The sequence below is a fragment of the Cyanistes caeruleus genome, chromosome 3 (assembly GCF_971803275.1).
Source record: "Cyanistes caeruleus chromosome 3, bCyaCae1.hap1.1, whole genome shotgun sequence".
Taxonomy (NCBI): Eukaryota; Metazoa; Chordata; class Aves; order Passeriformes; family Paridae; genus Cyanistes; species Cyanistes caeruleus.
Genome location: NC_141703.1, coordinates 24,343,154 through 24,359,223, shown reverse-complemented (window position 1 = coordinate 24,359,223; position 16,070 = coordinate 24,343,154). Strand labels below are relative to the sequence as shown.

General features: G+C 39.9%; 1 protein-coding gene across 1 annotated transcript in view; it reads left to right on the top strand.

Moving 5' to 3' along the window:
- COL4A1 (collagen type IV alpha 1 chain) overlaps positions 1-16,070 on the top strand; it is a 120,321-nt gene that overhangs the window by 78,578 nt on the left and 25,673 nt on the right. The window contains exons 20-34 of the mRNA XM_086880171.1: positions 667-702; positions 2,235-2,399; positions 4,264-4,359; positions 5,490-5,573; positions 6,288-6,358; positions 9,395-9,586; positions 10,418-10,586; positions 10,941-11,033; positions 11,132-11,236; positions 12,751-12,848; positions 13,142-13,292; positions 13,622-13,735; positions 14,129-14,296; positions 14,849-14,938; positions 15,535-15,684. Coding sequence (XP_086736297.1) covers positions 667-702; positions 2,235-2,399; positions 4,264-4,359; positions 5,490-5,573; positions 6,288-6,358; positions 9,395-9,586; positions 10,418-10,586; positions 10,941-11,033; positions 11,132-11,236; positions 12,751-12,848; positions 13,142-13,292; positions 13,622-13,735; positions 14,129-14,296; positions 14,849-14,938; positions 15,535-15,684 — 1,782 coding nt within the window. The remainder of the gene's footprint in view (positions 1-666; positions 703-2,234; positions 2,400-4,263; positions 4,360-5,489; positions 5,574-6,287; positions 6,359-9,394; positions 9,587-10,417; positions 10,587-10,940; positions 11,034-11,131; positions 11,237-12,750; positions 12,849-13,141; positions 13,293-13,621; positions 13,736-14,128; positions 14,297-14,848; positions 14,939-15,534; positions 15,685-16,070) is intronic.

The window sequence follows — 16,070 nt, the reverse complement described above, 5'->3', positions numbered from 1 at the left end:
TTTTTAATTGAGTTATACTTTTAGTTTTCTCGCTAAAGAAAATTAAAATTGTACTATGTGTGCTCAGGATATCTAATTGTATTATCTGTGCTCAGGATCTCTATATGACAGTGCAATTTTCCAGTTATTTAATTGTTTTCAGGTTATTATGTTTTGTAGTAGCTTGTAGGACACTTCTGGTTCTCAACATAACTAAGATTGCCTTTCAGTTATAGGTAAAAAATTATAAACTGGGGTCAGTTTTTATGGCAGTTAAATAATTCAGTGAGATTATCTAAAAAGTATGGAAAACAACATGAATGTAAGGAGGGTAATTAATGCAGAGAATCTCGAGGCTCCTTTGTAGAAGTCAGTAGTTAATTTTTTATGCTAAGATTGGCTTGCATATTTTTAAAAAGTCTTAAGTAAACAGAGAAAATCAAGCATTTCCCTTCCCATTTTCCCCATTACAGACATTAGTTAATTAAAGAAAAATCACTGGGGAAGTTGGCACACAGCAGCATTTCTCTGAATGTGCTTCTTGAAGATATATATAGATTATTTAGCTTCAAATTTGATTCAGAATGTGAACATGCATGAATACGAATTTCAATTATATCTCCTACAAGCTCACTTTCACTGGCATTGCAGAATTCATTGCCTAATTGAAACCTTCTCTTTCTAAAGGCTTCCCTGGTGCACAAGGAATCCCAGGACCTCCAGGTATGAAATTATGACTACTGATTATTTCACATTTGTCATGTGTTCTTGGGTGTTGAGTCCTGAGGGATATTTTCCTTAGCTGCTTTCAGTCACTGCCTGACTTTTTGAACACCCAAGCACTGACCTCTTCAGGGGTCTAATCATCCCTGCAGACCCTTCCTCGAGATTGCTTTACTCATGTCTCTGATGTGATCCAGCCTGGTTCTTTCTGTTCTATTCTGATAACTTTCTGCTGAAATTGAAAATGTAGCACACACTACTCATCAGAGTATGACTCCATCGGGCAAGAGGAGTTGTTAACTCTGAATGTGTGAGTGTCTGCACATATACCTGAGTGTGTGTGCTCATATCTAGATCTTTGTCTTGCCCTCACTTCAGCTCTGTATGTGTTTGTAGAAGTATAATAAAACAAAGTCTGTAGGAAGAAACAATTCTTACTCAATCAAAGTCATTCCTGAAGGCTTCCTGCTTTTTTGACTATGTGACTTGGTCTAATAAAAAGTATTTCTTTTGCCTACAAATGTTGCCTTTTTAAGAGCTTTGACAGCTTTGTGATCTTCACATCCATGGTAACACTCCTTTTATGCATATAAGTACATGTACATGTGTTTGACCTACACCACAATATTTGCTTTTCAAAAATTAGGCAAATCATCTGTGGAGACCTGACACTTAACACATCCTGCAGTGATACTACCATTACCTTCTTTGCTTTCATTTTCTATCTTGGCAGTGAGCTAAATATGACATTAATGTGAGCCAGGGTCAGATAGTTTCCAGGAAATTTTTCAGGTTAGGGAGAAGATGCTACATAGAACAGGCTGTAATGATAGGTCTTACTCTGTAATTACCCTACAGAAATGGAGCTTTTTGTGACTTCTATATCTTCCTGCAGTGTTGCAGATGGCTCAAAATGTTTAAGTGGTCAAGTGCAGTGATGAGCTGTGAACTAAAATAAGTCATTAAAATATGAAGACCTGTGTGACTGTACAAACAGCTGAAAGAAGATCTTAGCTAGGGTTTTTGGTAGTTGTTTAACTGCTTCTCTTTATTGGCTATTTTTCACTTACTATTCTTACAAACCATTTTGGTTTGAGCATTCCTTAAATCTGCTAGCATTGTTAAGTACTTATTTGCTGCAATTATCAGACATGCCCTCCCTTTCTAGATGTGCTTTAGATTTGGTTTGTTATGAGGTTAAGAAGTGTGTAATAGTTTCTAGGTGGAATAGCTAACTCCACTCTTGACACTATTTACTACCCAACAAAAGTGAATCCAACTAAATGTCAGAAAAGCACTTGATACAGAGGAGGTGTGTTTGTCTAGGGACCTAACAGAAATGAGTTTCTCTCAGCTGCAGTGAGTATACAAACTTGATTTTGTGTAGATCACCAATAATTCAAATACAGTCCCTTTTTATTTTTGCACTAACATTTCTCCATTTCTCTCTAAAACCCTGTGAAAGTTAATGTGTTGATAATGTTGCTGTCTTTTCACTTGTCATTTTTACATGTGTTTTACTCTGTCCAAAGGTCGACCAATTCCAGACAGGGTAGGATCACCTGGTGTCCCTGGAGAGAGAGGTGAAAAAGGTGAAAAGGGTTCTCCGGGATTCCCTTCACCTGGAATCCCTGGAAGAGATGGTTTCCCAGGTCCCCCTGGGTTGCCTGGCCCACCAGGACCTCCTGGCATAGCAGGTAGGTAAAGCCCTTGGTTGCTTTCCACATTGAAGTCTCATAGTGCACATTAAAAAAAGCAAAAAGAGACAAGATTATAAAAGCTATTATCAGGATTCATCTGTGTCATGGAAGAAACATATCTGAGTTGTTGATGAAACAAGTAAAAGCTGTTGCACAGTGCAGGAAGCCATTTGTTTCCTTACTGGGAAAGGACAAGGATCCTTTGCTAAATAAATAATTCTAAGATTTTTAGAAGATTCATCATGAGTTGTTAGACTGTAACCGAACAATTGATCTTAATTCACATTAATTTGTTCTGTGTCCCATTGTGCCACTGTAGTGATATTTGTATATTTTCAATTAAAAATATAACAGGTACTAATACTGTTCTCAGCATAAAAGATATCTGTTCAGTGTTACAAGTCTGCAGTACCAGTCTGTGTAACAGATTGAACAGGTGTGAGAGCTGCAGTGTGAGGTACTAGTTAGCCAGAAGTTTCTATTATAAAATAAAATTATCTTAGAGGAGAATGGGGTCATAGAGAGGTCTGGGTTGGAAGAAACCTTAAAGATCATCTGGTTCCAACCTCCTGACACAGGCATGGATGGCACCTCCTAGATCAGGGTAAACACCTGCTTTATGGAGTAAATGAAAAGCCAGTAATGACAAGTATACAATAACATCTGTAGTAATAGTAGTAATGATAACAACAGTACACACAGTTTATTAGATTGTGATAAGGGAATTTTAAAGAGAAAAATGATTTTGCTCTGCAATGAAACAATAACCAAGTGCACGTGGAAGTTTTCCATGCTAAATAGTCTCTTACAACTAATGTTTTAACTCTGATAGAGAACTTTTGCTATAGGTGATACTGATATTGTGAGTTAAATTATCGTTTCAACATCAGGAATGACATCCCTGTAACAATAGTTAAGGTACTTTAAAGCTATTGAAAGAAACATTATTCTCTATGGAATTCCTAAACCAAAGATACTTTGTTCAAACACAGAGGAAGATGTCTGGTTTGGTGCTGTGTTTGCCAGTGAAGAGGTTCAAAATCCAGCATGTAGAATATGGAATTAAATGGCTAAATCTTACATTTTCCTAAAAATAAGAGCAATTCCTATTTTTCATACAAATTATTTTCATTGCTTAATTCTACTTCTTCCCCAGATACTTCTTTAGCCTTCTTCAAGTACATAATAGGAAACAGTTATTTTTCATTATTTTTTTTTCTGAACTTCACATTAGCATTTTGACTACTGGCTTTGGCCAAAAAGATGTCATGTTATATTGGGTCAGATCCTGCATCATATCATCAAACAGAGCAAGCACTGTTTATATTCTTATATCAAGCCTGATAAATATTCCCATTTGTTACATATTTCAGATCCTAACATATGAGGTTTGTTGTTTTCAGGAAGCTTGATCAGAGTGAAGAAGTTAAATAGATGTTGACAAGCTGCTCTTACCTAGAAAGTTTCCTAAAATATTGAGAAGGATAAAAAAAAAGTTCTTAATGAATTTCTTCAGAACATCAATACTCTCCATTCTTCAGGGTCAAAACATCAGTTTTTCACCTGTGATACTTTTCCAAGGCAAAACTTAATATGAAAATAGATTTTATGTTGAAATTGTTTGTAACCTTATTATGGAAGAGCCTGTCTTTTCTCTGTAATTCTCAGGGTTTCTTAAGCAGTGTATATGGAATAAGAATACAGAATCCCAGTCAAATTTTTCCAAGTAAATCAAATAAAGGAATAAAATGCTATCCTGACCATTTTTCATAGGCAACATTTCAGGTATGATATAAATGCAATCCTTTAATGGAAACCTGAGCTTGTCAAAACAATATTCTTTATTGCAATTTCATTTCAGATGGGATTGATCAGTGCCAGCAGGGAGAACCTGGTGCACCAGGTAGTCCTGGACTTCCAGGAAGAGATGGATTTCCAGGAGAGATGGGAGAGAAAGGTAATAATATTTTTAAGTGATTGTATTCTAATGCTCGGTAGCCTGGAGCTTGTGTATGTAGAGGCTGAGAAAATTAGGCTGAATCCAGAGGAATTGTACTCAAAGTTAGTTAAATGGTTCTTGGACATGGAAGATGTTTCTTGAATCTCTGGTGAGTAAAGGAGGATATTGTGTATTGAATTTACTGATACGAACTTCTCTTGGCCTTCTCATTGCTGGGAAGTGATAGAGGGTGACCCAGGGATTCAAGAGGAGCACAAAGGGTTGAATATGGCCCCATGCAGTGTAAACTGAGCTGTTCAAGGCAATTCAGGGTGTGAATTCTGACATGCAGATTTAGAGAGAGGGAGATGAGTTGAGAATGAAAATTGTTTAAGAATCATTGCCATGAGTGCAATTGAAGACAAAATTTTAGCACCTATAGACAACCTTAGGCCAGACACTAGGAAGAAGTTCTTCACAGAAAGAATGGCTGGGCATTGGAAGGGGCTGCCCAGGGAGATGATGGAGTCACCATCCCTGGAGGTGTTTAAGAGAAGACTGGATGTGGCACTGAGTGCCATGGTCTGTTGACATGGTGATGTTTGGTCATAGGTTGGACTCAGTGATGGCAAAGGTATTTTCTGACCTAACTGTGTGATTCTGTGAATAGGACTGTCAACCATATGTTTAAGCAGCATTGACTAAATGAATATTTAAGAAAAAGACCTGCACTCATTTACATGGTGGTTGCTCCTTTCTTATCTCATTCTGTTCACTGTTTTTTTTGTAAAATTACAGTGACTGTAGAAGTTATCCTTTTTCCACTTTAATTATTTTGTTTTGTCTATACCCACTGAACATTTCTTATTTATCATCCCTTCAACCTGGTCCCTTTTAACCATTCTCTTAATTATTAAACTTAGGATAAGAGTTACATTGATTTTCCTGCCATCCTGTTAAAAAATTTAAAAGAATTTTGAACATCAACTTGCTAATATTTTCTCCTTGAAGCATGGAATTAGAAGTAACAATTTATTTAAATATTAAATTTAATATTTAAATATTAAATGGACATTTGCCCTGAATCCACCTGCTTGCAGTTGTCTTGAATCTTTTTGTTCATGTGCTTTATTGTTTTCTTTTTTCAGGTGACAAAGGTGAAGCCTGTGCCTTGTGTGATAAAGTAGGACCTCCTGGACTTCCAGGACCACAGGGACTGCCAGGTCCAGCAGGTAAAAACTCCTTAATTACCCAAGAATGAGCTGTGTAGGCTAAATTCTAAAAAAAACAGCATACATGATAAAATTAATTACATTTTGTCCCACTAATCAAATTGTTGTGAAAGGATTAATGAAAGGAGGGTGGCATAGTCATATATTTGTTCTGATTCCAAATTTCCAATACAATCAACCAGAATTATCAGGGAAGCAGAAACTGGCCACAATGAAGGGTCTTTGCAAATAGTGGCTCAAATATTTTCACAGTGAGAAATAATGTGGGAACAATTTGCCTATGTGCCCAGGATTGACAGTAGCCCATACATTTGTTTCCAATTGCAGACCTAAATTTTGTGGCCCAAAAAGAAAACTATTTTTTTGCTACCACATGAGAGAAGTGCCACATGCCAAAAATTGTATTATATCTAATGTTTGTTCTAGTGCTGTTCAGAAAAATGAATGTAGTTTAGTTAGTTTCAGTTCTGCACTGGTTCCATGAATTAGTAAATTCATTCCTAAGTCAAATAAATCATCAGCTTCCAAGGTTATAAATGCAGGCATACAACACAAGTGCATGAATCAAGACAGCTTCACTGGCTTCAGCAGCATTATGCTGCAATTGCTGGGAATGGAATGAGATGCTTTAAAAGGGATCACAAAGAATTCACATACAGTGATCTATTTGTAAAAGCATGTAATACACTAATCCATATTATTCTCTCTGGAAAGGTTTTCCAGGACAAGCGGGTTTCAAGGGTGACAGAGGCTTACCTGGACTTGATGGCCTTCCGGGGGTGCCTGTAAGTAGTGCTTTGCCAAATACTACATGTCCTACTAGGCATGTGATCAAAAAACATGTGATGGTCAGTGTATCAGTGTGGTTGTGTAACAGTTCTGTTTAAAAACAAACAAAAAGGATGAAAAACCCCAAAAACATAGAAGAAAACCCCCAAACAAAGAAAGAAACCCCAAACAAACCCAAATAGTGCACTGATATGATAAAATTAAGGTTAACTATGCCTAATTAAGTAGGAAGAAGTGGGTTTGAACTGTAAGAGCTAAAAAAGAGCTGTTAGGTATTGGTTATACTTCTGAGTTTATCAGTCATAAGAACACATGACCTTCTGCATGAGTAAGCTGAGCAGTGGAGCTGCATAAAGAGTAGGATTTCTCAGGAAACAGATGCAGGTATTCCCTGATCTTCTCATGAATACTTCCAATAACACTTTGCTGTTGAGTACAAATATATTGAGAGAGAGACAGTGCCATCTAGTGTAGTGTAAGCAATGTAATGTTAGTATGCAGGACACTGTGCCAGTTTTGCTGAATTTTGAATCATAGAATGAGAAAAAATGCTGAGTTGGAAGAGGCTCATCAGGGTCATTAGGTCCAACTCCTGGTCCTGTGAAGAACATCCCAAGCATACCTTGTGCCTGAGAGAGTTGTCCAAATGCTTCTTGAACTCTGTCAGGCTGTTGTGACCAACTCCCAGAGGAGCCTGTTCCAATGCTCAGCCACCCTCTGGATGTAAAACCTCTTTCTGGATCCCAGCCTAAACCTCCTCTGACTCAGCCTCACACTCTTTCCTCAAGTTCTGACACTGGAAGAATTCAGTGCCTGCCCCTGCTCGTCCCCCCATGAGGGGGTTGTAGACTGATTTGAGGTCTCCCCTCAGTCTCTTCAGGCTGAACAAATCGAGTGACATCAGCCATTCCTCATATGGCTTTCCCTGAAGACTCTTCACCATTTCTGTGGCCTTCCTCTGGATGCTCCCCAATAGTTTAATGTCTTTTTTATATTGTGGCACCTAAGGTGAGGCTGCCCCAGCTCAGAGCAGAGCAGGACAATCCCCTCCCTTGCCCACTGGCCATGCTGTGCCTGATGCCCCCAGGACAGGCTTGGCCCTCCTGACTGCCAGGGCACTGCTGGCTCATGTTCAACTTGCCACTGACCAGGACCCCCAGGTCCCTTTCTGTGGCACTGCTCTGCAGGATCTCATTCTCTGCTCTATCCACACATTCAGGACTGCCCCATCCCAGGTGCAGAATCTGGCACTTGCCCTTGTGCAAGTGATTGCTTCTCTGATTTGTTGAGGTCTCTCTAAAGGGACATTCTGCCCTAGAGGGAGTTGACAGCACCTCCCAGTTTATTGTGATTGCCAAACTTACTTAGTATTCCTTCCAGTCCTGCATCCAGGTTGTTAATGAATATTTTGGGAAGTGTGTGCAATGTATTCTGTAAAACAAAATTAGTAAACAGGAAAGTTAAATATTTTTGAAGAAATAAAGGAAAGCTGTGAAAGTGAGTAGCATCCTAATAAGATTACTTGTAAATTATGTTGAGGCAGCACAACATGACTCTCAGAAAGGCCAGAAGCAGAACAGCTCTAAGTGTAACACTTGTCTAAAATGTAAGACAAATGACTCCTGGATGAGCAGTGTACTGCCACACTACATTAGACCTTGTCAAAGTCTATGTAAGTGCCCCTATGGACACTGAGGATTGCTGTGGAAACCTACCTCAGCATTCATGTTCCTGTAGCATAATGTGGATTTTGACACCATTCCTAGTGTGAGTAGACTGAGTCTTCCCAGACCTCTTCTCCCCAAAGGTGCCTGTTTCTATACAGCTAATCCTTAATGGCAATGAATCTTCCCAGTGACATTCCTGTGCTCTGGCTTTATCACACACCGGGGTTAAGTGAGCTCCCTCTATCAACAGTGGTGAGAGAGAGGTACCTTCAGAAGTAAAAAAACACAAACCACTTGTATGAATTCATTACTCAATTTTTATTTATTACTTAATTTTTATTTATACTCCCTGGAGTATAAATAAAGCCTTGCTGCCTGAATTCAGCTAATGACTGACATGAATTCTTTATCTATTGCCACCAAAATAGCATTACCCAGTGACTGAATGTACTATAATATCAATGGGCTCCATGAAAGAAACAATGGGAAAATAAAGAAGGACATTCTAAAGTATTTAAGCTTTTCTGTTGCCTGGCATTTGCCACACCTTTATGTTTTACTTTTATTGCCTCATACGTGTTATTCATATCTTTAATCAGACAAGGATTGGCTGCTGTTCTGAATGCCTCTGAGCTTCTTTTGCTCCACAAAGTTGAGCCAGGTGGTGATCCAGCATATGATTTAACTTGGAAAAACTACATAGAGGCCAGCCTTGCAAGCTGCCATTGCTTACAGCCATGCCAGAACATCAGAGTCTGATTCAGAACACTCCAATGCTAATGAAAAGGTTACCATTGACCATGTTTGCTTCAGGTTGTGGAGGGCACACATGAGCTGTACATAGTGGACATTGCCCATGAAATTTGTTTTATTACCCAAATGAGTAGCTCTGAGTCACTAGAAATTATAGAGACTGTTCCTGTTAGAAAAGCTCATTCAAGTCCTAGAAAACATGTAGGGGAAAAATTGAAATTCTGGAAGTCCTGTAGGTATACCATTAGGTAGATAATTTCTTTCCAGAAGAGGTTACAGAACTATTTTCTGAGCATGTGCATAGTATTCTGAAATTACTAACTGATTGTGTCAGCTGTTCAAAATCAATGAATATTAATAATGAAGGAACACGTGTATTCACAGTATTCACATATGGTGAATGTCATGAATAAACTACCCAAAGGAGAAGCTTTCTGCTTCCAAGATTGCTGTGTCTTGGAAAATACTCTCATTTGACCTTCTCAGTCAATGACTTGGTGGTTCCCTTGATTTGGATTTACTTTTACTTCAGTTTCTGGAGGTTTGCTTTCTTTTGTATCAGTTGAAGGGTTTGTAGGGAGACTGATGACATCTGAATTTATGAAATTTCAGGGGCCCCCCGGCGCTCCAGGACTTACGGGCAGCCCTGGGGCAAAAGGAGAACCTGGAGATTTTACTTATGATTCTATCCTGAAAGGCGAAAAGGGAGATCCTGGTTTCCCAGGACAGCCAGGTGCTCCTGGACGAGACGGAAGACCAGGAAAAGATGGATTTCCAGGTCTTCAGGGTCCAAAAGGAGCAGCGGTATGTCTGTTTCTTTGAGTTTACATATTGTCCTACTGTGTGTTTATTTGTGTTTACTTACTCTGCTATACATTCTGCCTTTCAGATCAGAATTTACATGCTTTTGTGCCCTATACATGCTTTATGTTTATTGGCCTCATTCATTTTTCCATGTCTATTCCTTACCTTGAGTAGTACATTCTTCCTCAGAAGACAATTCCGTTTTCACTGGAAGTGGTGAGGAAGACAGTTCTTCAAGAACACACTATTTCAGAGCTAGGTTTTTCAGACCATTTCTTTTTATATGTCATGCAAATAAGTGATCTGACTCAAATGCATTCAGCATGGCTTGTTACTTTCAGGACTACAGAGAAAAGGTTCGGATATGGACAGTAGTTTTACTCCTTTTTGCCTTTCACACAGCTTGATTGTGAGAACTAGTGTGAATGATTTAGCTGATGCTTGGAGATGATTGTACGAGTGCAGTTATCCAAGTCAAAATTGTGAAGACAAGATCCAAGTCTGTTCTATTCAAGTCTGTATATTTCTCTCTGGAGACAAATGCTTCAAAATCTTGCACTGATAGAATTCAGCTGATGTGGATATGGACCTGAATATGGAGCTCACCTCTGCTCCCAGATCCACTACTGGAAACATGGCCTACATGCTAGATGTGATTTCCACGTGCTATTCCACATGGAACCTAGTTCTGTTTCCATTGAACTCAGTAGAAAAAATCCGCTTTCTTCAACATTACAGATACCTGTGCTAAATCTCAGTTGCAAAAGAGCGGATGATGTGTTCTGTCTTGCCAGTCAGGCAAGAAGTACACTTATACTTTCCAAAAATTAGGGTACAGCTGGCTTGAAAGGAGAACGTGGTCCCCCTGGCCAGCCTGGATTCCCTGGAGTGCGTGGTGAAAGAGGTTTTCCTGGCCCTCCTGGGATAGGTGCTGCAGGATTACCTGGTGAAAAAGGAGACAGAGGCTTTGCTGGAACCCCAGGTTTACCAGGACTTCCAGGTAATGCTATAATGTAAAAAAATATGGAAAAAATACTTTAAAATTATGCCCTTTAAATGGTACAGTGTAGAGTATCAACAGAATTTAAGCCAGCAATTAAAACACTTTTGATTTTAAATCAGTGTTTGCTTTCAGCAGTATAATTGCAAATTTTTTAGTGCAGTTTTCTTGAAGAATTTGCTAGGTGAAATGAGACGGTTTAGGTTCATCCTAGTTTTTTATGAATCTTCTACCAAAAAAAAGTCATAACAAGTCACTTGTAATGGTATGGATAAACTGATAATGCTGTCAAGGTAGAGCTCCCTTGCTTTATTTCATCAGTTCCTGTGCTCTGATATAACTTTACATTTACAGGTGCAAAGGGTGAAGCAGGACGAACTATATCACTCCCTGGACCTCCTGGGGCAGATGGCCTTCCTGGGCCACCTGGTTTCCCTGGACCCCAAGGTATAGCAGTCTTTTAATCTTTGTCTGATTATCAGGATGGTTCTTTTCCCCAGAAGTTAGCCTTTGTTTTAACATTTGTCTTGTTTTTATTTGCAAAGGTGACAAAGGGAATCCTGGGCTTCCGGGTATACCTGGCCTGCCAGGAGAAAAAGGTGCTGTTGGGCAGCCAGGTATAGGGTTTCCTGGACCTCCAGGTCCCAAAGGTAAGATAAAGCTATCCATCTAACAAAGCTGGTGTAACTGGAGTGTGGATGGAGGCCTCCAGTGCCATCCAGCCGTACATAGCTGCTTGGGATTTGGGAGGTGCAGCTGAAGAAGCTCCCTTGCAAAAGTCAACCAGCACCACAGTGAGCATTCTTTTGATAGAGTTCAGCTGCACACTTACTGCACACTTGCTTTGTGTAGTGCAGTGGTGCACCTACAGACAATGTCACAGCTACTGCCAGAATAGAGTGATACAGTACAGCATCTTACATTGCAGCAACTGAAGCTGCTGAGATGAATTACCCTTCTGAGAGATGGAAAACTCTGTGTGTAGTTGGTCACTATACTGATGTAACTGTAACAGTTGTGCACCAGAACTTACAGCTCTGCTGAGTCCCAGACAGCTGAGAATGGCTTGGTTAGAATTCCAGCTTACTCAACACAAGTTAGTCTTCCCTCCATTGTCAGGGTATGCAAGTAGCTTAGAGGGAGTCTAAATGTCTTGGATTTTTTGAAGACATATTTCACAGTACTGCTGCTCATTTAGAATTAGATGACTGAAATTTCAGCAGCCACCTCAATCACAAAAATTCTTTTGTGTCTTCATTATTATTTCTTATGGTTCCACACACCAATGAATTGGGAGGGTCAGAAATTTAATAAGGAGAAAGGGCATATTTTTCTCTGCAATCATGTCTGGTTCCTATGAGACTGCACTGGGACCTGAGCAGAAAAGGACCATTGTATCTGGAAAAGAATTGCTGCATGCACTTTGATGCCAGATGAAAGAAATGGCACATTAAATATATTTCTTTAAAGGAAAGAAATTTATTCCTTTAAAGGAAAGTTTCTTCCATGAACTCAGCTCTGCCCAATGACATTCTGGGGTCTTAGCCTAAAAGCTGGATTTCTGCCTGCTTTGTTTGAATTTGCTGTGCGTGTACTGATGTTGAATGAGTGCAATCTTTAAGGGATTTGCAGAATGTTGTAGGTATTTCTTCTTGCACTCCTAAGGTGCGGTTCATGGGCTAGCTCTGGCATAGAAACCTTCTGTATGAAACCCACAGCAGGACACGTAGAACGTAGAATGTGTCACAAGACATATACTGCACAAAAGGTGTTGATTCACAAGAGGACTTTCTTGTGCATCCCTCAGTCTGATGCCTAACACATTAAGTTGCCTTTTCTGAAGAAGACTTTGGGAACCCAGTTTTGCACGATGTTTTTCATAAGGGAGATGGGAGATGCACCCACAAGGCTATTTATTTAAGAGGAGACACTCAGCATTTATTTCTTCTGGCTGGTTGTTTCTCATCAGAAGCCAACTGAAGTCAGCACTTGAATCTTTGCTAGGACATTTGCATACTGGCATGCCTAGAAGTTTGACTACCCAGCTCTTTCTTAACATGTGCCTCTGAATAGTTCAGTTAGAGGCTTAAAGAAACAGCAGAAGTCAATTACAGACAGAGATAGCAATGATGAGACTATTGGTTTGTTTTGCTTTGTTTTGTAGGTTTCCAAGGTCAGCCAGGCTCACCTGGTCTGCCAGGAACTCCAGGAACCCCTGGTCTGGATGGTTTGCCAGGAGTTCCAGGTTTACAAGGCCAAAAGGTAGATGTCAGCTGCTGATACTGTTATCTGTGACTCCCTGTGTTGATAGGAATATGTGCAAGGAACAACGCTTTAAAAGTTGGCCATTCATTGTTTCCCACTGTGCACACAAGGGAGCAGAGTAGATGGATAAATGTTTAACATTAACACTTTTAAAGGGCTTACAGCTCTCCCCTGAAGTCATGTATAGAGGTCTATACATTAGCCCTGTATTACATGATTTAAATACATTTAATAAATGATTTATTGGTTTTGATCTGTTGATTCTTATTCTATTGTGTTTCTTTGGCTAGGGTGAACCTGGTGTAGGTCTGCCTGGCCCTAAGGGATTGCCAGGCCCCCCTGGCCCAGCTGGTATCCCTGGAGAAAAGGGAAATCCAGGACTGCCTGGTTTACGTGGCGAGCAAGGCTTTCCAGGCATACCTGGACAGCAAGGATTCAGAGGTAACATCACTGGAAAAGTTTTGTATTTGTATGTCTTTTCAAAGTCACTCCCCTGCAGATGCAGCAAATAGTCTATTCATCACTGAAATATCCTACTGATATCTTGGGGAATTTCCCCTTTCCCTTCTTGTTTTTACTACCACCTAGCAGTAGCAAATGCTAACAGCAAAGAGCAGCCCTTATTCCAAGCCCAGCCATGGAGGTGTTGCTGGCTCTTGAGGTCTCCTTGGCCATGTGCTTCCAAAGCACCTTGTCTGACATCCTCAGCAAGCAAGATGTCAAACAGCATCAGAGAATGCTTGGTCTATATTTCTCCTGTCTCCCTGCAGGTGACCCTGGTCTCCCAGGTCTCCAAGGCTTGCAGGGCCCTCCAGGTGCACCGGGGCTGGGCCCTCCAGGATTGCCAGGACCTGCCGGGCAGCCGGGACCCCAGGGACCACCAGGTGAGAAGAGAATACTCCCATGATGCTGCTCAAGAGCAGAATTTTGACATAAATGCATAACACAGGTGAAAGTGTTGCTTGAGAACTTTGCAGTGTGAGGTTGATGGGGGGACATGCCAGTGGGCCTCCTCCATGTGGTTCAGAATGCAGGGCGAGGCCTTCTTGAGAGGATTTGTTGGCATTTGGATTGGTCTTCTCTGGTCATTGGTGGGTAATAGATACAGGTTTAAAGCCTCTCGCAGGAAATGAGGACTGGTTCTGCTGTCTGCCTTTGAGTCTTCATCCTTCTTGCCATGTAATTTGTGAGTCCCAGGTGGACATGGTCAGATATGCTTATTAATAGTTTTCCTTGTTTTTGTTAAGGACTAACCCTGTATCTTCTGTTTTTCCTAGGATTTCCTGGAGTAAAAGGAGAAAGGGGCTTCCCTGGTGTCCCAGGTCTAGATATGCCAGGACCAAAAGGGGATAAAGGCAGCCCAGGCCAGCCAGGAGTCCCAGGCTCGGTGGGGTTACCTGGCCTGCCAGGTCCACAGGGGGCTGTTGGACTGAAAGGATCAACAGGTAAACACCTTGTCCCTCAGAAATCAGCACCTTTGACAAATATTTTATTAAGTTGTAGTAGCACACCCTTTCATTGGTTAGGAATTGATTGATTGATTAAGGAGCCCAAGCTTGGGAAAATGCACAGACTGATGTCAGTAAAGCAACTCTGTGCACATGTGACTGAGCTGCTGCTGAAGTCCTTTCATGGAGCAAATCCAGCAGCTTGAAGGAACTAGCCTTTCTCTTGTAATAATGAAAGGGGATTATTCTGTACAGTTTTAGTGACAGAGTATGGTTTTAATAATGCCTTGGTTAATGACAGCATTGTTTGCTGTAATAGGAAGTTTTAAGAATTTGTCAAAAACCCATTACAAACTGTTTTTCTCTGGTTTTCGTAATACTGTTTTTACTGTTGTTTTCTCTATTGGGCTGTTTTAGTTTAATCATCTTTGTCCTATTTCTCCTTAAGTAGTGCAACTCCTAATATGATAGGCAGTAAATAATTCTGTTTCTTGTACTTTACACTGCTTGCTTTATTTTTTTTTATTCACTCTTCTCCTTTGGCTTCAGGACCCAAAGGAGAAATGGGAGTTATGGGAACTCCTGGATTACCAGGAACTCCTGGACCAGTTGGAGATAGAGGGTTACCTGGTGAAAAAGGTAAGAGATTTTCTCAAAATAAAATAAAAAAAAAACAACCCACCTTTTCCCCAGCAGAAGTTGGGAAATAACCAAAGATAAGGAGTATATTTGGCCTAAGGCATATTTGTGTCAAGTAACTTTCCTCCAAGTTAGAAATATAAAAAGCTATGTCCCAGGAGCCATCATGTGTTTGGGCACCAAGACATTATTTTCTTCCATTCTTCAACAACATAAGGGTTTGCTAGGTGTGGGGCTGCTATAGGTGTTACTCCAAGAAAAATGCACTATTTAAAATTATTAGAAGCCAGTAAGAAGTCTTAATTAAGAGCCTCAGATAATGCTCTTAATTAAGCTCTAATGCTGTATTACTGCCAAATTCCCATCGTTATTGTTTCAAGAATCTAAAATTAATGGCTGTGAAGTGGGAAAAATATGTCAACTTTCTGACAGAGCTATTGTGAAATATGTAAAAAAAAATTCATAGCAGCTGTTCCAGAACGTGGTACTGGGTGGTCAAAGTCTCAATAAATAGCTCATTTAATTTGTTGTTGTCTACTAGATATTTTTGCAAAGTATTATATGACTCTATAACATTCAGTGCTGTCTCTTTATAGGTAGCCAAGGTTTCAAAGGTGTAATTGGACCACAGGGTGATCCTGGTGTTAAGGGAGATAAAGGTGAAGCTGGTCTCCCAGGAAAACCTGGAACAATAGACATGGACATGGTTAGCCTCAAAGGCCAGAAGGGAGATCAAGGAGAAAAAGGTAACTAACATTATTCTCTAACTGTAAGTGGAATTAACACTCATATACTACCAAGCAGCAGTACTTGGAATTCAGTTTTCCATTAGTTTTAGACAACAGTGTTTCAAATAAAATTGAAGAGTTTCACACAGCAAATATAGATACTTTCCTGGTGTTTGTCAACTCTATAAAAAATCCAATTGATCACAGAGGAAAAAGGGTTTTGGTTCAATTTGTCCTTTTATAATTGATTTTGCCACTTTAATCAGAGGACTTTCTGAAAAGAAAAGAAATTTTAAAAGAAAAAACTGGAGCTTTCTATTAGGGAAAAATCTGTCTTTTTATGTAAAACATGTAGTTGTGACCATGAAGATCAACTGATAGTGTAAGAAAAAAAAGTGAGCAGC